Source organism: Lissotriton helveticus, chromosome 11 (genome assembly GCF_964261635.1).
Source record: "Lissotriton helveticus chromosome 11, aLisHel1.1, whole genome shotgun sequence".
Classification (NCBI taxonomy): Eukaryota; Metazoa; Chordata; class Amphibia; order Caudata; family Salamandridae; genus Lissotriton; species Lissotriton helveticus.
The window spans coordinates 1,106,158,750-1,106,180,123 of NC_136072.1; the positions used below are offsets into that span (position 1 = coordinate 1,106,158,750).

The 21,374-nt window shown below is 46.5% G+C and overlaps 1 protein-coding gene across 6 annotated transcripts in view; it reads left to right on the top strand.

Moving 5' to 3' along the window:
• LOC144792652 (uncharacterized) overlaps window positions 1–21,374 on the top strand; it is a 546,052-nt gene that overhangs the window by 463,331 nt on the left and 61,347 nt on the right. For 2 of the 6 annotated variants that reach the window (XR_013602588.1, XM_078667799.1), the window contains exons 5-6: window positions 8,360–8,545; window positions 8,952–9,102. Coding sequence is in view for 5 of the 6 variants with exons in the window: in XM_078667799.1 (XP_078523925.1) it covers window positions 8,360–8,545; window positions 8,952–9,101 (336 nt within the window). In the remaining variant the exon portion in view is untranslated. Of the gene's footprint in view, window positions 1–8,359; window positions 8,571–8,951; window positions 9,103–19,642; window positions 19,717–21,374 lie in introns of those variants that run through there. The other 4 variants (XM_078667798.1, XM_078667800.1, XM_078667796.1 and 1 more) reach the window with 4 other exon arrangements.

Consider the following 21,374-nt stretch of genomic DNA (forward strand, 5'->3'; position numbering starts at 1 on the left):
ACCCAGCTCATACACTCGATGGCGGGTTTTTAGGAGCTTGGCCTGCGCCTTCTCCAGGGCTCCAGGTGAACTAGGTCTACTTCGGTCTGGATTAGGTGCTCACTTTGTTTGTGTATATAACAAGTCTTGAGAGCTAATGCCTTCCCTTTGAGTACAGCCTTATAGGCCTCTCAGATGGTTATAGCCGACTTCACGGACCCGACATTTTCAGCGAAATAGTATTCCATATGTTCTAGCAGGCAGTCTTTTATGTCGGGATTTTTAGAAGCCAATGGGTTATTATAATGGGACCGCGGGATCTCTGGCGATGGTATGTAAATTCTACAAGAAGTGGGGAGTGGTCTGAGATTCCCCTGGGGAGTCCCTTAGGGAGGCGAAAAAGCTCTATATCAGTTGTGGGGGAGAAAAGGTAATCTATACGAGAGCTACTACTATGGGCATTAGAGTAGTGTGTGAAATAAGAAGTAGTAGGGTGAAACAAACGCCATAGATCTTAGAGTCCCATTGCCTGTGTAAAATCTAGGAGATCAGAACCTTGTCTATGTGACGAATGCTGGGGGTGGCGATCGAGGGCGTCGTTCATTGTCATATTGAAGTCACCCCCAATAAGCAAATGTCCTTGAGGGAGATCTAGTATGAGGCGCTGCAAGATCTGCAGTGCGTCTGTTCCCAAGGTTGGGGGAATGTAAACTGAAATAACATTTAACTGTTTTCCCTCCCAGATGGCCACTATCACAGCAAAGCGACAAAGTGGGTCAGCCCATGTCTTTGTACACGTTAGGGCAACATTTTTACGTACAAGGATACCGGTTCCTCCGGACCCGGAGGTAAATCCTGCGTTTACGAGCAATTTGTAACCCCCCCCCCCGGTGTAGTGCTTGACATGTGTTACCCATCAAGTGTGTCCCTTGGAGGAGAACCAGGTCCGGAGCATGGCGTTTGAGATATTGCATGACTATCCCTCTTTTTACTCTGCTGCCAAGACCATTGACATTCCATGTCATGAGGGAGAGAGACTTAGTCAGGGGGGGGGTGTCATGGTGGCTTAAAGAATGGAGAATATTTACGGAGTATAGGCCCTTGAGTCTCAGAGTGTTTCTGAGAGCCGATAGCAGACTTGAAATGGTCAGCGATGGAATCCAAGGGAGACCAGGTATGTCCCAATGATGAGTATGGAATGCCTTGCGAGGGCGCGAAACGCTGTGCAGTTAGCCTCATGTTCAAAATAACTCTGCATTGTGTAAACAAAAACAGAAACAGAAACAATACCATAATCATAACAGATTTCCCAACTACCCACATACCTCCCATAGCAACCCCCCTCCCTACTCCCCTGCCCCCGACCCCCCTCCCTGCCCCCCTGCCCGCGGACCTGAAATTATCCTCACCCCAACTAGGCAGAGTGCCTGTCGCCCTCCCAAACATTAAAGGGGTGTGTGGAGAGCCATGGGTGCCCTCGCTTAAAGTTAACAGGAGTGCATTGCCTAGTGCACCTAAAAACAAATTACATCAGCAGTAGAATTCACATAATATAAGAAATAATGAAACAATCTGGACGGTATACAGTGTTCGGACCAGAAAAAGGATATATGGAGTCCAGGGGTGAGCACCAACCGGTGGACCCCAGGCCGGTCAGGAATAAGAGGTCCAAACAATACCAGACCGGGCACGGGATAGCGTCCTGGATGAACAGCGGAAAAGGAATGGGTAGCTGCGAAAATCCCGTTTATTGTCTACAAAAGGAAGGCGTCTAATGCAACTTAAGTCAGTGATGGCAAGCAATGACATTTACATAACAGAACAAGGCAAAAGGAACTGGACGGACCCCAGAATCGAATCCACAGAGTAAAGTGCACGAAGAACAGCGAAGGTACATATCAGTCAATATATGGCCGGGCCAAGGGAAATGAGCTCTGCAATTTACAGCAGGTCGTCGAGTAAAACGAGAAGAACCCCCCTCCGGACCAACCAGCGGAGTGTGGCCAGACAACCGGAGCTTCAGTGGTCGTCCTGAGCAGCGTTCGTGAACAGATCCTGGCTCTCCGGCAGCGTGTCCGGGCTGGAGTGGTCGGCCGACCGACGGCGGCGATTTTGAGTGGCACCTGATTGACGCCATCCCTCAAGCCAGTCCCAAACCTCAGCAGGGGACTCAAAGAACCAAGTCTTGCCCTCCGATTCAACACGTAGCTTAGCGGGAAACAACATAGCATATTTCATGGTCTGAGCACGGAGTGCCTTTTTGACTTCCAGAAAACTGCGCCGATGAGCCTGAACCTTCACCGTAAAGTCAGGGAAGATCGTGAATTGGGCATTGTCCAGACGTAGGGGTGGCCCTGTTCGTGCCGTTTGAAGGATGACGTCGCGGTCACGAAAGTTAAATACTCAAGCAATGATGGGGCGGGGGGAGCACCCACCTTTGGTCTACCCCCCGGGACCCTATGTGCCCGCTCAATGGAGAAATAATTAGACAATTGCTTTGGTTGGAGATGGTTCAGTATCAGGTTCTCTACAAATAGATCCGTAGCTGGCCCCGCCAGTCGTTCCGGAACCCCTAAGATGCGGAGGTTGTTGCGCCTCGCGCGCCCTTCATAGTCATCGAGGAGCTCCCCCATTTGCTGCTGCTGCTTTTGGAGTTGGGCCACCTGCTGTTGGAGGGTGGAGGTGTCGTCTATCAGTGCAGCGGTTTTAACATCCATGTCTTTCACCTTGGTGTCCATTTTGCGGAGATCTGCCCGCAGCAATGTCACCTCAATATTAACAGAGTCAATGCGGGTCTCCAGTGACGAACGGACACCAGCGATCGCCTCCATTACGTCTTCCAGAGTGGGGGATCTCACTGCAGGAGGAGGAGTCGCGGTTTTAGATAAAGTCTCGGGGTTGGCATCTTTAGGTTCCCCATTAGAACCCCACGAAAGTTTATTAATTTGTCTCTGGCTAGAGGGCTTACTTCCTTTGCTAGAGGCCATCGTGGACCCCAATACGTACAGTATATCCCAGTGGCGCTGAATTGGAGTGTGTGTAATCAAGAGGGGATCACCGCCACCCTCGGATGGATAAGTAGTCACCACACCGGTCAGGGCAGTATCCACAGAGAGATGCGGACCGGGTGCGAGCAGGGGAAGGCGAGGCAGAGCGGTGGCAGGGCACCCGGGGGGGGGGGGGAGTGGGCGCTCTACTCACGATTGCCGGCCACTCACTTCGGCTCCCCACACAGGGGGGGAGCGCATCCTGTCTAACCATGAGGAGCGAGGAGGGGGATATCTTGGGTCTAATCTGCGCCACAAATGCCAAGGTCTGAGGGAGAGGCCTCGTTGTCGCCGCGCCGTATCGTGGAGTGCCAAGGAAGGCCTCTCAGGGGCATCAAGGCCAGGCCCAAGGGAACGTCCAGCTGTCTCCCGGTCACAGCCTCCAGTTGGCACTTTCGGTGTGAAGAGGATAGGGCCTCCTTAGTGCGAATCACTTCAGCTCCAGCAGGGTCCCAAGGCCAGGCCTGCCAGAGGCTCCTCACGATGTTCTACGGGCGCGGAGAGGGGAGCACCGCCCTCCGCGTACCCGAACCGAGCCTCAGCTCGCTCCGGTCCCTCGCAGGTAGTGTGGGCTCAGAGAGTGTCAAATTGTCTCTTGCGGCGCCAGGAGTAGGGCACAGAGGCGAGGAGCAGTTCAAATAGGCAGCACAAGTGGCTGCGATCAGTGCCAGCAGTTCCGGGCGCATCCGGGCATCCGAGAAGCGATCCCCGGCAGCAGGCCCAAAGCCAGGGACTCGCGTAGCCACAGGCCCGAGCGCCAGGGGGGGCCCAGACCCGGCCGCCTTGATCGCCACCCGTGGGGCTCAGCCAGACAGGAACAACAGGAAGCGACGGGCACCCGCCCCCTCGAGCTCCGCCGGGTCCGGCTAATTATCTCTACGGTATTCAGGCGTTCACAGCTGCCCCGGAGTCTGCCAAACATCGGCCGGCGGTCCCGGCCACCATTTTGAGGCTGGGGGCGAGCAGGGCCTTAGGAAGGTGGGGCCGTCCAGGTGGTCAGCGAATTGTTACCCCCAAGCGTGGGGGTAAAAACAGGCACTGGCACAGGAGTAATGTCCGGAATATCGGCGAGGGCCGAGGAGCCGCCTTAGAGTGCGGCCATTCCCCACGGCTGCAGACCACGCCCCCCCCAGGCAAGGGTTTTTAATTGATTTCTTGGAACGCAGCCGGCTTAAGCACGAATAAAAACAAATTATTATTTTTGAAAGAACAGAGTGCTGATATAATCTGTATGCAAGAGTCTTGGATCACAAAGAACTGGTCCATTGACGATTATATTGTGCTGAGCCGTCCAGCGATCCCAGTGAGCAGAGGAAATACAAAAGGAGGTATTATATTACTTAGAACAAGTTTTAGATGGATATTTAAAGTAATCCCCCATGCCTCTAATTTAATTCAGGCGATTAAGCTAGACCTTAAGGAAGAACAAGATAATTTAGATTCCCTGTTGATTGTAAATGCATATATACCTCATTATGCATTTAACTCTCATTTATTAAAATATCTATTTGTTTTGATCTCCACTATTATGGAATGTGAAGATTGTAGGAATCTAATGCTGGTTGGTGATTTGAATGCCAAAGTTTCTTCCCACAGTATAAGGTTATTTGCTAATGCCTCAAAAAATGAAGCTTCGAACATTCCCCCTGCTCAGTTCCCGAATAATAGTCTGACTGATAAAAGAGGAGCACTATTACCGGATGGATTGAGCAGTTTAGATCTTTGAATTGCTAATTGGAGGTTAGGAAATGATATACCAGCATAAAGCTCCTACTGGGAAACCTAATATGGATTACTTAATTGTTTCAGCAGATTTTTTTTTATAAGCTCTCAAGTATGGAAGTCTTGGAAAATGCACTTAGCGATCACATGGTGATCTGCTCTAAATTTGAGATGACCTGTGTTAAGGTAGGTTCTCGGAATTTTAAGGATAGCTCAGTAGGTTGTAATATAACAAATGGCAGAATCCATTGGAATACCCTAGCTACCTCTAAACGTAAAGAGAAATTAATAGTTTTAATAGGAGATCAGCAGCACTTGGTAATGGGCGATCACCATTATTCTCAAACTGATTTATTCAAAGCCTTTTGTCACAATACAAGTACCTTGGCTTCGTTATGTAAATCTATGCATGTACCAGCTAAACGGAGACCGCATCTTGAACCCATTGCTTCTCATAAATATGGAAATAAATAATTAGTGAGGGCCCAGTTCATGAACTTCTCCCTCGAACAAAGTAACTTCATACATCTTTTAAAGAGGAAAATACAGAGGAAAAAAGGTTCCCTAAAGCAAAAAAAGGAAGATTATGAATGGATCAGTTTAAAGAGGCGGCTTAAAAAAATACCTATAAAAGAAGAAGACTGGAAATTACAGCTGGTAGAACTTTATTCTGCAAATCTTATTTCTTCTTGTCCTGCCTCCACTTTACCCTATCTGTTTACAATCCTTGAATCGGATGTATGACGTTACAACGCAGGCTATTACAACACCTGCCTTTACAACGCGGTTTTTACATCGCATACCATTACAACGCATAGCGCTTTTGGGTGTTGGATAGTGAATAGTTTAATTTACTATTCCAACTCCAGTCCCCGTGGACACTAGGGAAGGTTATTGGATAGTAAATTAACCTATTCCCTATCCTAGAGCGCCCCCCAGCGCAATGCGTTGTAATAGTTTGCGTTGTAATGACCGCGTTGTAATGGTAGTGCGTTGTAAAAGTTTCGTTGTAAGTGATGTTTCCCCTTGAATCCAGCTACGTGCCCATAAAGGGTGAAGTGGTAGGACTTATTAAAATCAAGAGCATTAGGTCCTGATGAAATCCCTATGACAGTAATTAAAAAGGAACCTCTGTTGTGGACTACGTGCCTTATTCCGCTGTTTGAATTTTGCTATTCGCAGGGGAAGATGCCTCATCTTGGTCTGGTAGTATCCTGATCCCTCTATATAAAAAAGGGCCATAGACATCTTCCTGGTAACTACCAGCAGATAGCTTGACTAGACGCGCTGGGGAAAATATAACCACATATTGAACATAGTTCTCGTAAAGCGGTAACACATACAAATGGCTTGCGTATTTTTTACTATGGTTCGAAGACACTTTTTACACCTCCTAACTTTTATTGAAAGCAAAAATCCCTCCTACGTTGCTATATGCTATAGAATCTATCCAAGTAAAGGACTGGAGTTTCCTAGATAAGATTGAAGGACAGATTTTACGCAAACTATGTTATTTTAACACACTGGTCCCAATATCTGCTATTAGATTGAAATTTGGCTTGATAAGTTCTTTTACTCAAGGTTTAGCCAGGATATTACATTGGGGATATCAGTTAAAGAATAGTGAGTCATACACAATAAGAGGTTTCATGTGTCAAGACATTTCTGGAGGAACCATAGATAAATATTCCTTTTCCTGTAACTTCTCCTTAGCATTGAATGTTTTCTGTGCACAGGAAGAGTCAGTGCGTTCCCTCCTGCTTTTAGAACTGAAATCCTTTTTAAAAATCACAAGTCATATGTTTAGCTACCATAGAGATGTCAAATTTTGTAGTTCAAAAGAAAAGCTAAAGATAATAGCCTTCTCAAATACACAGAGAATTCCTCAGAAATACTTATTTTGGAACTTAGAAAATGGTATTCGATGTTGGCTTACTTTATGCTGCATGAATCTCTTGCCTTTAAATGACCTACAGCAAATTGGTCATACTCCACGAAAAATGGAAAAAATTGCAACCTATAAAATTTGGACACTCAGAATCTTGATCATATTCTGTTTGTTTGCCCAGCATTGGTTTTGTTTCGTCATCATTGGTTTCGACCAATGTTTATACGAAAACTGTATCAAAAATATAACATCAGCCCATAAATGTATTTTTTATCTAAAGAATGGAACAGTGTGTGTAAAATTATTTATTTTTGTTAAGGAGTTTATGAATATATTTAGCCCTTATTACATCTTACTTAAGCAGGCTTTTTTCTTAGATACATGGCTCTCTTTACAATCATTCTTTTACGTTTTGTGCCTTTTTATTTTTAAGGTTAATGGTGTTTTAGCACTATTTTTGGATTGTATCTTTGCACATGTTATGGCTGCCATTTCAACTGCTCTTTGCTCAAAACTGGAATATATTGTGCTTCTAACCCTTTGCTGCTAAGGACAAAAGACTTGTTAATTATGAATGTGCTATTTCTTCCCTAGTTTTTCTTTGGTTTTAACTTCTGCACGTTATCTAAAATTGATCCTCTCAAGAAAATGCTATTACACAATATTGAATAATATTCTAAAACTTGCACATGCAACTGCTGCTAATTAAATGAGTTTTTGCACAAAAATTAGGATATATTTTGCTTTCATGTTATGTTGTTAAAGGAAAATTTATTGTTTGTTCAAATATGTTAGGGTTTTTTAGAATATTTTTCAGTTTAACTTGTAGCTGCTATGTGAAGCACTTTATCTAAAATTGGATCTGTTAAGAAGCTGCTATTGTATAGTAGGGATTCAAACTTGAGCTATTTGTTTTGGTAAAGTATTTATTAATGGCATTGTAATTTGCTTGTCTGTCTTAATGATTATTACCTCTATTTACATCTTGCTCATCTGGGGCAATTGATTACATTCATCTGCTTGTGGACATTTTTATTTTTCCATACGAGGAAGAACTTAGAACTGGTCATGAAGGGTTCGATACTTTTATGATGGACTAAGAAATTAATTGAGCTTATATTTTATTGTATTTACTATGCAATAATTGTGTGTATATTTTATGTGGACCTCATGGAGATCCAAATCTTTAATACATTTTAAATCAAATTGACAAGCTGAATATTTCTGGGATAACTTACATCTCGTCGGAGTTCTGGGTTTCCTTGAGCTGGGGGTGAACTGGTCGAAGACTTGCCTATTCCTGATGTAGCCAGAGTGCCTGCCGCAACAATCTGTAGTGGACACCCAACCTATTGTGATCTCTTTCATGTGAAAGAGCTGTGCACCAAGGATTTAAATGGTTTGTAGCAAATTGGATGGTTTGGCTAGGTGTTATTAGAGATAAAGTACCTGCTGCACATGATAAGAATATTGCAAGTCACCTTGGAGTTCCATAAATTTGTCAAGAAACTCAGCCTTCAGCCTCTTTCGTCTCTATGGTGATGGAACTCTTCGGTGACATGCAATGTCCATATAATGTGCAGGGAGTACTCTAACCGATATACACATACGGAATGGTAGGGTATGAACTATGGAATTGCGAGAGCTTGACACATAGACATTTGAGACCAATCCTCCTGATTGGTCGGTACACTCCTAATACACTGCTCACTCTTCTTCTCAGGAGCACAACTACCACTGCAGTGCCAGCCCCGGAAACTTGAAGATGGCACTGGAGGAGTCTCGCTGCAGGGAAGAGATTCTCAGGAGTAAACTCCAGATGGCGCGGAGGGAAGAGCGGAGACTCCAAGGGCAGGTGTCGCTCCTGCTCACCCAGCTGGTTGAAGCGCGGGCCCTGCACGAGGATGCTGTGTGTATGCTTCAGTCCTATTCCGGTACCTTGAATTATCCACGGTGCCTTATCTTACTCTGGGACCTCATACTGCCACTTAATGTGTCCGTGTAAGACAGGTCATGCTCAGTCCATAGCCACAACTGTCATACCTCTGATAGCTACTACTCCACTTGCTATCAGTGTACACTACTCCACTAGTACCTGTGCATGCTCCTTCAAATCTGGGGTGCAGTCTGTTTCTGTGTGCCCCTCTTGTCATAACTGAGCACCCTCGTCATTTCCCCTCTGTCTTTTGTACTTCCTGCGCTTGTCCAGAATAAAAACTATCCTCTCATGTCTACTTTCAAACAGTGTGGATGCCTGGGGGCTGGAGTGCAAGTCTATTTCCTTGTGTTGAAATATTCTCCTCTTCCCTTCTCAGCCTTGCCCCTGGAGCTCATTAAACAGCACCCCGATGGTTACAACAAGAGACAGTGGCACTTTGCAGCCACACTCTATTCCTACGGCCCCAAAGCATATGAGTACTTGCGGCAAACAGGCTTTAGCTTACCGGAGCCCAACACTTTACTAAGGTACGTTCAAGCTTATGTCTTTCAAAGGTTTGGTGTCCTTTGCTGAGTAGGTGTCAGTGTAGGGGAGTTGTATATTTTTGTGTATCTTGATTGTGATGTAGGACATATCCTGTTATATTGGTTTGTATGGTAATGTTTTTAACCAAATGTATAAATTACTGTACCTCCTTGCACTCCTGTAAAGTGCTCTGATACCTCTGGGTCTAGCCAGAGCTATATAAATCCTTTAAAATAAATAAAATAAATAAATAAATCAGACTGCTATTGGTGGAAGAAGGAGGGCAGGCTTGTTGCATGTCTCCTTTGGTATGAACATGGTGCTTTACAAAACATGTTGCAGAATAAAGATGTTAAGTGTTACTAGCCAGAGTACTGAATTCTTACATGGAGACCACAGTTATGTGACGCTACATATGGCCTATCAGAGACTATGGACATGCAGACAGCTTTGAAAGAATTGGGTTGATCAAGTTGATTTACTACATTCTGATGTGCAGGACAACAGAATTGACACCCATCTTGAAATGTGGCACTCACATTCTAATCTTCCATTGGGTGCCAACCTTGAGCTGCTGGTGGCAGGATTTTTGGCAGATACAATAGTCCTTTGCCCAGTGCTGTGATATCGTGATGTAGAGCATCGCCACAAGAGAGCACAATTAAAAAAACAAGTACATTTACACATGCAATAAGTTTCACCTTGTCCGACGCTTTCTCCTAAACCCAGGCAGTGACACAAGACATACTTGTCCTGGGGTTTGTAGAGAGGGTTGGCTCAGCATGCATAGTGGTGTGCATGTTACATATGTTACCTAACTCTGGTTCTGCTCCGAGTATGCTTTGAATTTAGTGTATTCAAACATATTTACATTTGTTTCTTGTCATCGTCATAGACTGGCTGCCAACAGTATGCCAGGAATTACCACCATGAAGCCAGGGTCAGGATTGTGCTGGGCGGGACCATCATCCAATGCATGCCCACAGTATTTCATAAGTTACCACCTACTGCAGGGGCGAGCATTACGGCAGGTGTCATTTGGTGCCCACAATTTACTACAATATGGCCAGGGTGAACAATATGCCAGGTTTGGGCATCATGATGCAGTCAATGAACACTATACTACAGTTTACCACCATTCTGCCAGGATGCCATAAGTGGCCATCACGGACCCATGACCATCTTTTGAGTGGTGTACCCCAAGATTTTGCCCCATCTGTTGTTGCTAGCTTAGACTCTGAACTTAAATGGTAAACATGTCCTTACAGTGACTAGCACCCAAAATATTTTTTCACTGTAGCAGGGCTGGCTGTTCCATAGAGAAACACTGGGGTGCAGTATTGAATTAATTAGTTATATTTAACTATAAAGATGACATTGATTAGTATGTTATAAAGGAAAAAATGCCAATAAAAATGTTTTACAAAAAAAAAGATGACATTGATTAGTTTATTAAATGTACGTTTTTTCAACAGTTTTAAATCAAACTTGTATTAATAATATATTTATTCTAATAAGAATTATTGTTACTATATTGTAATGTTTTAATTAATCAAACAATAAAAAGAAATTGAATTGAATATCTATTTAATTTAATAATGCTATTTTGGCCTAGGAAGCAGCTTGAACTTTTAGTCTATTTGTAATATTTATTAAAAGCAGTCCAATTCACTATTGAAGTTCGAGTTTTAATAAATATTATGGAAATGGGGAAAACAGGCTTTACAATGTGGACTAGGCCACGCATGCTGTTTTCCAGCAAGCGCAACCACGCTTGCCTTACCCATGCAAATGTCTTAACCATGCATATGTGTGGTTAAGGCAAATGTGTGGTCTAGATGCTGGAATGGGCGTAGCCAGTAACAGGAATTATCGGGAGAAGACGTGGTGAGGTAAGTGGGCCTGGGACCAGGATTTGGGAGATGAAGGGTAGTTTTTAGGGCGGGGGGTCAGGGTTTTCGGGCTTTGGGGGGCATGGTCAGGGAAGTTGTTATGGCTCAGGGTCATTTTTAGTGCTTTGAGGCGTTGAGTACTTTTTCGGGCTCAGGGAGGAGGGGTCGTTATTAAGGCGCGGGTTCGTTTTTAGGGCATGGGGCGGTGGGGTTGTTTTTAGGGCTTGTGGGTAGGTAGGGGTACTTTTTAGGACTCAGCGGGGTTGGGGTAGTTTTTAGATTAAGGGGGGGTCGGATTAGCTTTAAGGTCTTGGGACAAAGTCGGGGGTAGTTTTTAGGTCGGGGGACTCGGGTGTAAACGTTACCACACGTATCCCTTTACCAATCATGCCTTTACTACAGAATTGCGTGGTAAAGGTATGCATGGTCATAATCAGCGCCAGGACACCTCCGGGTAACAGTGCGCTCTATAAATGTCTAAAATAAATGTTAAAGGAATGCGTTGTTCAGGCGCATTCGTGGTTAGGGTAGCTTGTGTGGTTTAGCCATGCATGCTTCTATCATACAACCTGGAGTAGGTATTTTTAGACAGTTACTTCTGCCTAAAGCCTCTGGAGGCTAATTTGCTTTAGCCTCCAGCTGCATCCCTCGGAGTGCTCAAGCCATGAATGTGGTATGAAAACCCATCCCAGAGCAGAGGCAAAGGTCTGGGGAAGTGTTTCTGTTTCACCAGCAGCATGGCTACTTGCGCAGTGCCCGGGTAGTTAACCCCTTCGACGCTCATGACGAGCTCAGCTCGTCATGAGTTACGCCTCTCGTACGCTCATGACGAGCTGAGCTCGTCATGAACCGCGGGTTTTCGCAAAAGTCAGCGCACAGCGGGAAAATGCGCCGCACGCGTGGGGTTAATTAAGTTCAAAGGAGCCCCTTGACATGAGTCCTGAACAGGCCCCTTTTTTGTTCTCCCAGTCAAGCAGGCTAGTCCCAGTGGGGAGGGAACAGCCTTCACAATTGGTTTGACTTGACTGCAGAGATGGGGTTGCTCATTTTTCTGGCTACATCTCTGTAGTGGGTACACAGTCTCTGCACAAGGGTAAAAGGGTTTCACCATGTTATATTTGGGCAGAGAGGGGCACTGTGTGATTGTTTGGAGTATGACACACAGGAATTGCTGTAAAAGTGAGCAGGGTAACCCATGGGAACATGTACCCCATTAGTTAGGGAGGAGCCAAGAGTCACCGCACATGCAAGCAGGTCCCAGACATAAATCTGACATCCACAGTACCCTCCTCAGAACACTACTGGACCTGAGGAAGATCAGAAAATGACTGTACTTGCTGTCCAAGACCCGAAGGACTGTAACAGCTTCCTCTTGTACCCAAGACAGAGACGTGGACTCAACAAGAAACAAGAGGCCTATCCTTCAATTGCCAAGCTGACCAGTTCCAACCGAAGGTGCCCTGGACCCTGCAGTAGGCCTCTGTGGAGTGAGCCCTGACCCACAAGTGCCATTCCTGAGTGGAACACTGGGCTGGGTCTGAGTGGACTTCTCTTATCACTCCTGAAAAATTTTGATTTAAATATTTCAAATTATCCACATTTACTCTATTTTTCCAAAAAGGTTTCGGATTTATGTTGGGTTGTGTTTTGTCTGTATTGCCGTTTTGGTACAACATTAATGCTTTACACGTTACCTCTAAGTTAAACCTGTATGCTCTGTGCTGTAGCTACCAGGGTACTGAGCTCAGGATAATTGAATGACCTTAGTGCTTCCCCTGACAAGGATTGTGTGAATTACGTAAGGTAGATCATCACAGCCCACCCCCCTCTTAACTAATAACCCTATTTCTTACAGCCACAATTCTGTCAGGGCCACCATGATGCCAAAAGCATCATCATCACCCACCATATGTTATTAATTACCGCCATTATTTCAGGGCAAACATGTTGCCAAGGGTCGGCAATATGTAATGTATACCCACAAGTTGCCAAGAATGACCACCATTATGCAAAGCCCAGTATGGATTGGCAGTGATGATTTCATTGATACACACACGTTGACAGTAATTACCACCATTGTATGTGTGTATGTATGTCTGTGGTATTTGTGGGCCAACCTAGCCACAGGCAGTACATTGCTATATAGGGTTAAAGCCAGCAATATAATCGGAGCACCAATTGTGGCAGGGGAGGTAGACTAGTGGACTATTTTGTTTGCGTGTTACCAGGCGTGGACAATGGCTTCATCCTGTGGATGCCTTCAGGGTGCCAATAATTACCACCATAGGTGAAAGCCAGTATTTTACCACGAGTCGACAATTGGCATCTTCAGAAGTATGGCCAAAAGGTCGTTTTAAAATCACCACCATTAGGTGAGTTGTAGCACTGGTGGGCAATATGCTTGATCCCCTGGATACCCACACGCGGCCAAGTATGACCCCATTGTGACATAGCAACATGTTACCAGAATTGGGCTATAGGTATGAGGCCATGGATAGCCAGAAGTTGACAAGTATTACCTCCAGTACATGTATGTATTTGTATATGAAAAACCCAGCTGAAAAGCAGCGCATCACTGTACAGAACTAAAGAGGTACATTTAGAGATTATCTAGGTGGGGGTGCTGGGTGCCAAGAGTGGAGATGAACTCTTCAGTGTGTTGTTCAATCAATCAATCAATCATGCCATTTGTATGGCGCACTACTCACCCGGGAGGGTCTCAAGGCGCTTGGGGGGAGGGGTATGCTACTGCTCGAACAGCCAGGTCTTGAGTTGTTTCCTGAAGGCGAGATGGTCCTGGGTCAGCCGAAGGTGGATGGGGAGGGAGTTCCAAGTCTTGGCAGCCAGGTAAGAGAAGGATCTTTCTCCGGCGGTGGCTCTTCGGATGCGTGGTACGGCTGCGAGGGCAAGGCTGGTGGACCGTAGCTGGCGGGTGGGCGTGTAGAAGGTCAGGCGGTCGTTGAGGTACTTGGGGCCCAGGTCGTGGAGAGACTTGTGTGCGTGGGTGAGGAGCCGGAACGTGATCCTCTTGTCGACGGGGAGCCAGTGCAGGTTCCTCAGGTGGCTGGAGATGTGGCTGCGTCGGGGGACATCCAGGATGAGTCGGGCGGAGGCGTTCTGGATGCGCTGGAGTCTTTTCTGTAGCTTGGCTGTGGTTCCGGCGTAGAGGGCGTTTCCGTAGTCCAGTCGGCTGGTGACGAGTGCCTGGGTGACAGTCTTCCTGGTCTCGATCGGGATCCAGCGGAAGATCTTGCGAAGCATACGCAGGGTGTTGAAGCACGATGAGGAGACGGCGTTGACTTGTCTGGTCATCGAGAGGGAGGGGTCCAGGATGAAGCCCAGGTTGCGTGCGTGGTCGGTTGGCTTGGGTGCGGTGCCCAGGGCTGGGGGCCACCAGGAGTCGTCCCAGGCGGAGGGCGAAGATCCCAGGATGAGGACTTCCGTCTTGTCCGAGTTCAGTTTCAGGCGGCTGTCCTTCATCCACTCGGTGACGTCTTTCATCCCTTCGTGTAGGCAGGTTCTGGCGGTGTCGGGGTCTCTGCTGAGGGAGAGGATCAGCTGGGTGTCGTCGGCGTAAGAGATGATGTTGAGGTTGTGCTGGCGTGCGATGGCTGCGAGAGGTTTCATGTAGATGTTGAAGAGGGTGGGGCTGAGTGAAGATCCTTGCGGGACGCCGCAGATGACTTCGGTGGCCTCGGAGCGAAACGGGGGGAGGCGGACTCTTTGTGTTCTTCCGGCGAGGAACGAGATGATCCACTCCAGTGCCTTCTCTTGGATACCGATGTTGCTGAGGCGCTGGACTAGGGTGCGGTGGCAGACCGTGTCGAACGCAGCGGAGAGGTCCAGGAGGATGAGGGCCACTGTTTCCCCCTTGTCGAGCAGGGTCCGGATGTCGTCGGTGGCTGCGATGAGGGCGGTCTCGGTGCTGTGGTTGGCTCTGAAGCCGGACTGCGAGGGGTCGAGGGATCCGTTCATCTCGAGGAAGGCGGTCAGCTGTCTGTTGACGATCTTCTCGATGACTTTAGCAGGAAAAGGGAGGAGCGAGATGGGGCGGAAGTTTTTGAGATCGGTGGGGTCCGCTGTAGGTTTCTTCAGGAGTGCGCTGATCTCGGCGTGCTTCCAGCTCTCCGGGAAGGTGGCGGTGTTGAAGGAGGCGTTGATGATGTTCCGGAGTTGGGGTGCGATGGTGGAGTCGGCCTTGTTAAAGACGTGGTGTGGGCAGGAGTCGGTCGGTGATCCGGAGTGGATGGTGTTCATCGTGCGGGCTGTGTCTTCGGTGGTCACCGTGGCCAGGTGTGAAGGGTGGAGGTGGGGGGCTTTGGTTCGACGGTTGGGTGCGTGGGTGGGGCGCCGAAGCTGTTGTGGATGTCGGCGATCTTGCGGTGGAAGAACGAGGCGAGGGAGTCGCAGAGGTCTTGTGACGGAGTGATGTCGTTGGTGCCGGTGCTGGGGTTGGAGAACTCCTTGACGATAGTGAAGAGCTCTTTGCTGTCGTGGGCGTTGTTGTCCAGTCGTTCCTTCAGGGATTTCTTCTTGGTGGTGCGGATGAGCTAGTGGTGCTTGCGGGTAGCGTGTTTGAGGGCGGTCATGTTGTCGGTGGTCCGGTCGAGGAGCCAGGCTTTCTCGAGGGTGCGGCAGGTCTTCTTGGAGTCCTTGAGGTCGTCGGTGAACCAGGATGCCTTCTTGCTTCTGGGTCTGATGGGAGGGTTCTTTAGTGGTGCGAGGTCGTCGGCGCAGGCGGTCAGCCACTGTGTGAAGTTGCGGGCTGCTTCGTTGGGGTCCGTTGTGTTGGCAGGTGGGCTCTGGCTGAGGGAGGTGGTGAGCTGGTCTGCGGTGATCTTGCTCCAATTCCTGTGAGGTACCTGTTGCGGGTGGTGGAGGGTCGTGTATCTTTTGAAGCTGAAGTGGACGCAGCTGTGGTCGGTCCAGTGGAGTCCGGTGGCGTGGCTGAAGGTGATGTACTTGCTGGAAGAGAAGACGGGATCAAGCGTGTGGCCGGCGTAGTGGGTGGGGGTGTTGACCAGTTGCTTGAGTCCGAGGTTGGCGAGGTTTTCCAGCAGGGCGGTGGTGTTGCGGTCCTTGTTGTTCTCCAGGTGGAAGTTGAGGTCCCCGAGGAGGATGTAGTCAGTGGAGGGGAGGGCGTGCGGGCTGATGAAGTCTGTGATGTCTTCCCTGAATTGTGTGCGTGGTCCCGTGGGTCTGTAGACGAGGGTGCCTCTGAGGGTCGTCTTAGGGTCGGTGTAAATCTGGAAGTGGAGATGTTCAGCTGCGGCGAAGGAGTCGTTGGCGTCGGTCGTGATGCGGATGGTGTTCCTGTGGACGATGGCGATGCCACCTCCGGTCTGGTTGATGCGGTCCCTCCTGATGATCTTGTACCCGTCCGGGATGGCGATGGCGATGTCGGGTGCAGAGGAGGCGTTCATCCAGGTTTCTGTGAGGAAGGCGACGTCCGGTGATGTAGCGTCGAGGAGGTTCCAGAGTTCCACGGCGTGTCTGTGGACGGAGCGGGTGTTGATCAGGATGCACTTGAGGTGGTTGCTGCTGGTGTTTGTCTTGGCGGGTGCGGGGCAGGTTCGGAGGCAGGTGAACTTGCAGGTGCAGCAGGTGAAGGGTCCGTGGTCCGTGTTGTTCATTCCATTGATCCAGGTCTAGAATGTTACCTGGAGTGGGCAGAAATAATCATCCTATGTTTGCCCCAAGCTACAAAGGATTACTACTATTTTGCGAGGGCTAGCATTTTACTGGAGTAGGCAGTGAGCACAAGACACACACAGACACACACACACACACACGCAAATAAATCAACTTAGATTAATTCTATATATAACTTTTTGTGATTTTGATACATAATTAATAAGTCCCACTAATGATTACATTTTGGGTGTTTTTTTGTGTTAAATCTTTAAAACTGAATGTTAATTTAATATAATATATTTAAATTAATTACATACTTAGTTAAAAATTAAGCTAATAGAGCTGTCACATTTTGTATTTTGTTCTACATTTATAATAAATGTATTAAATTAAATAAGAAACTCCAACCCACTGGAGGAGATTTCCCTATGGCAAATTATAGGGAAAAGTAAAAAAATGTTTTAAAAAAAATTAAACTTGAAAACAATAAGTAAAAATATTTTGATGTTAAATTTTGATGTCAATTATTGTTTTATATTTCTTTTAAACGTAGAAAACATGTTACAGCACTAATAGTTTACATTTAAAGTTTAAATAGTTTGGATTTATTACATTAAAATAATTATTCTGAAGTTTAAATCACATCAATGGTTTTTATTATGTAATAATAGTTATAAACAGTAATGTGTATAACTAATTAAAAGTAATGTAATATTATTTTAATTAAAATGTAAGTTAAGTAAAACATTTAATTAAAAAAGGTCTTGAAAATATGTTAAAAAAATGTTTTATATTTAGATTTTTTTTAACATTAACTTTATTTAGGGATGTGGCCAAGATGGCGGCCACACATGATGCATTTCTGTGAGCTCTGGGTGAGGCCATAGATAATCCTGCGTTCATCCTGTATACCAGTTGCTTGCTGACTGTTGCAAAAAACTCTGACATCATCCGCTGAGGAAACCACACTCGCTGAACTGCCGGCACAAACTGTGGTGCTCAGTACCAGATGCATGGCCGTGGTGAGGCATGGGAGCGGAGGCGCCTGCAGATGGCCGCTCTTTCATGGACTAGAGAGGAATAGGCTGCCCACTGCAGAAACTACATATGGGCCCGGTTAGATAATCAGCAATAGACCTGAGGCTGTCCCATAATCGTATGACTGCTTAACTATAGAGACAGGGACCTCCTCCTGCAGCATTTCAGAACCAAGGGCCCGTATCGCCCCAGTAAAATGTAATTCATGGCTGTCTGGATTACACAATGGAAGTACAGAAATGGCATGGCTCTCAGACGTCTGTTAAGCAGCAATTACTTTTGCTGGGTTTTGAAGTATGCCCTCCTGTTCCCCTGGAAACTCAGGAGGGTGAAAAGAGCTGTGGCACATTTCTTCCAGTCATTGGAGGAGGGCTGGACCTTGCTGCAATTAAGGAGTGCACAATCCCATTGGAATGTAAGGCTTCCTGCCTGAGGAGTGGCAGTGCTACAGGGCCAGATTGAGATAGGGCCTAGGACCCTGGGCCATCCCACACACGAAGAGGTGGCCAATAAAAGAGTGCATGGGGCAACTGAGAATCAGCAACATATCAAGAATCCTTTTAAGGTGCTGGCATCTGGTCATGGCGGGGCACAACAGTTGTTGTGGTTTGTATATGGAGTGGGCACAGGGGATGGCCCTGATGCCCAAGACATCATCTGAATAGTCGACATCGCTAGGTATTTCAACCGAACGGCATAATGAGAGACCGATTAAGTCTTTAGATGACTTGTAGGGACCCCTCAAAATTGAGCACAATTGCTGTAATTTCACTCTACCACTTTCCATTTTGGACATAAGTAATCAAAATGTTGGTGGTAATCTTGTATTGCAATATTGGCTTTTTGATGGGAATGCCTATGTTTTTATCACAAATTCTATTCTGAATGTTTCGTAATGAGGACCGAATGAACATCCACCCATCCTTGGGCCTAGGTGAAGGTGTTAGGGCCCATGTTAATACTGCTAATGTTGAGCCAATTATGCAGTGAGTATCGGGTCTGAGAGATTGTGACATTGAGATCTGTAGATACTGTTTTGATTCGGTTTAAGATTGACAACATTACAGAGAAACATACATTGTAATGGCTAACAAAGATCTTTTCTCAAATGCAACATTTTGATGTGGTACATATGGGGTATGGCTACATCCAGGAAGCAATACTAATTTTACACATACATAAGGCGCAGACATACACACTTTGGCCTATTTACAGGAAACACATATAGTGTAGGTTGAATTTAAGAAGCTGTGCAAGAGATAGGAGCTACAGAGACCAGATATATGGTACATCCTATTCAGCATGTGTAAGAGTCCCCTAATATGGAAATCAATGGGAATCCGTTTTGTTCTACCTGGCAGCAGTATAGACCCAGAGGGCTTATATGTAGTGGAGGGGAAACTAGACAGGGAGCTGTTGTCCCTAATAGGACCATATGCCTCAAACACTAACCACTCAACCTTTATGGACACACGCTGGCTCTCATACAAGATTTGAAGGCACTCTGCATACGGGGAGGTGACTTTAATTGCATCCACGATATTGAGATGGATAGATCCATACCTCCCATATATAAAACCCCGTGCTGCAGAACAACACATCCATTTCCATATTGGGAGAACTTTTGCACACGAGGTTAGCTATACTGCTAAGCAGTAGCATCCTCTGTTAAAAAATAAATGACACTCGGTACCTGACCTGTACTATTCTGAATATTGGCCATTGCAAATGGTGATGAAATGGGAAAGAGGGTAGGCATGGATCCCAGTGTGGAGGCTACAGACAGAGGCATTATTGGACACACTGTTTTGAGACACCATAGGTACCCGCATAACACAATACTTTACCAAAAACAAGGGCACCCCCCCTTGTTTCCCTTGCAGTCTTATCACCCCGTCTCCACTCAATTTGGATGATAACTTATTAGGGAAAATATAAGCAAACAGGCTACTTACGGATATTGCTTTAACCCTTTTAGGTCGAGCCTGTCAATGCGCTTGCGCATTGAGCTTGCGAGAGATATTGGGGCTTAACCAGAGCTTAACCATCGGGCGATTTGATGCTGTTCCCGTGAAAAGTAAGGCTAAATGCGCAAGCGTATTGACCTAAAAAGCGCGTGCACATCAAAGCCACCAGCCTCCCTCCCACAGGCATCCCCCAGCGTGCGCTGTGCACATCAAAGCCACCAGCCTCCCTCCCACAGGCATCCCCCAGCGTGCGCTGTGCCTCAGGTATTTCTCCTCCCCTAATTTATTCACTTCCCACGGCTTTCACTTTGACGGCTGCCAGGCCGTCTCTCGCCTCACGCTTATCACCCCCTCCTTCTCTCCCGTTTATCTTTATTGTTATAATGCTTTTACCCGTGGCTACTTCCGCCCATTTCCATTCCCCTTTTGCTTCACGTTATAAGCCCTTCACCCACCCTCCTAGTGCACACAGCCCCTGCAGCAGTCGTCGTTTGAATCGTCAATACTTTTTAATTCAATGTATTAATGCTGCCCTGGCCCTCTGTGCTTCCATTTTTTTCAGTTTCTTTATATTAGGGTTACGTCAGTAATCTCCATTTACAGATGGTGCAGATTAACGCATGGGTTGCCTCAGTTTAGAGTCGTTTTTTAACCTTTCTTTCTTTTTCTAAAGTTACCAACCGTAATATAATGCCTCGCAGAGACGTGGTGATGCCAGTGTGCAATCACTGCCAGTGCTGCCCCCCAGCTGCATGCACTCTGCTCAACATAGACCCCAGCCAGAAATGTACAAGTAAAGGCTTTTTCCACAGACGTATTTTTAGAATTTTAAGTGATCTCTGCCCTCCCCCCATTCTCAGTGCTTTAAGAGGGATCAAAAAGGTGGGGGCTGGGTGTCCGAAGGGGGCATGGCTAAAACAAGCATAGCGGGAATTACTTTCCAAAAAGCTTTAAAAATGTAGCCAAAATCCTATTCTTGAGACAGAGTGCCCCGTGATCATGATTTAGTACCGGAGTTTTCTTTAATTGCATCAGATATATCGCACAACAATGGCATGCACATAACACAAGCCAGATCTATTGACTTTACCAATGCTTACTGTCAGTATCATAGAATGAGTAGCACCAGTCACAACCTTGTGAATAACAAGAATAGGAGATGTTTCAGTTGCACTGAATTTTACAGTTCTGTGGAAGTCAGAGGCAGATTAGGAGTTAAACATTCAATCCAGTTCTTCCTTCTTTCCATGCATTCTCTCTTTCTGTTGCATCCATATTTTGCTGAAATGCGCCACTGAATATTTTACACATCAGCTCCCTTTTCTTCATCATGGTCTGGTCGCTCGGACCTTTTTCAGACTCTTACCTGTGTCACCCCTTCACTATGTCCTTGTACACACACAAAGACTAACAACACGTGCAACAGAGTCGCGCTGTGTCACACAATCGAACATCGCTCTGAGAGGCCAATAATTGCATGAGCCTGGAATCTGCATCCCTTCATGAAACACGCCTTCCTTAATGGGGGCCTTTGATGAACACCCACTCATGACCTGACATCATCTAGACATCTAGAGGTTCCGTTCAGTGCATGCTCTGTGGAGAGTCATGTGTAGCATGAAAAATCTACAGAAACAAGACATCTGTAAATTGTAAACAATCTGAGTGACTGCAAGATGAAGTAAATAATGTGAAATGGAAAGAGGGACTTACTTTCCCGATGACATGGGTTGCCCTAAGGGT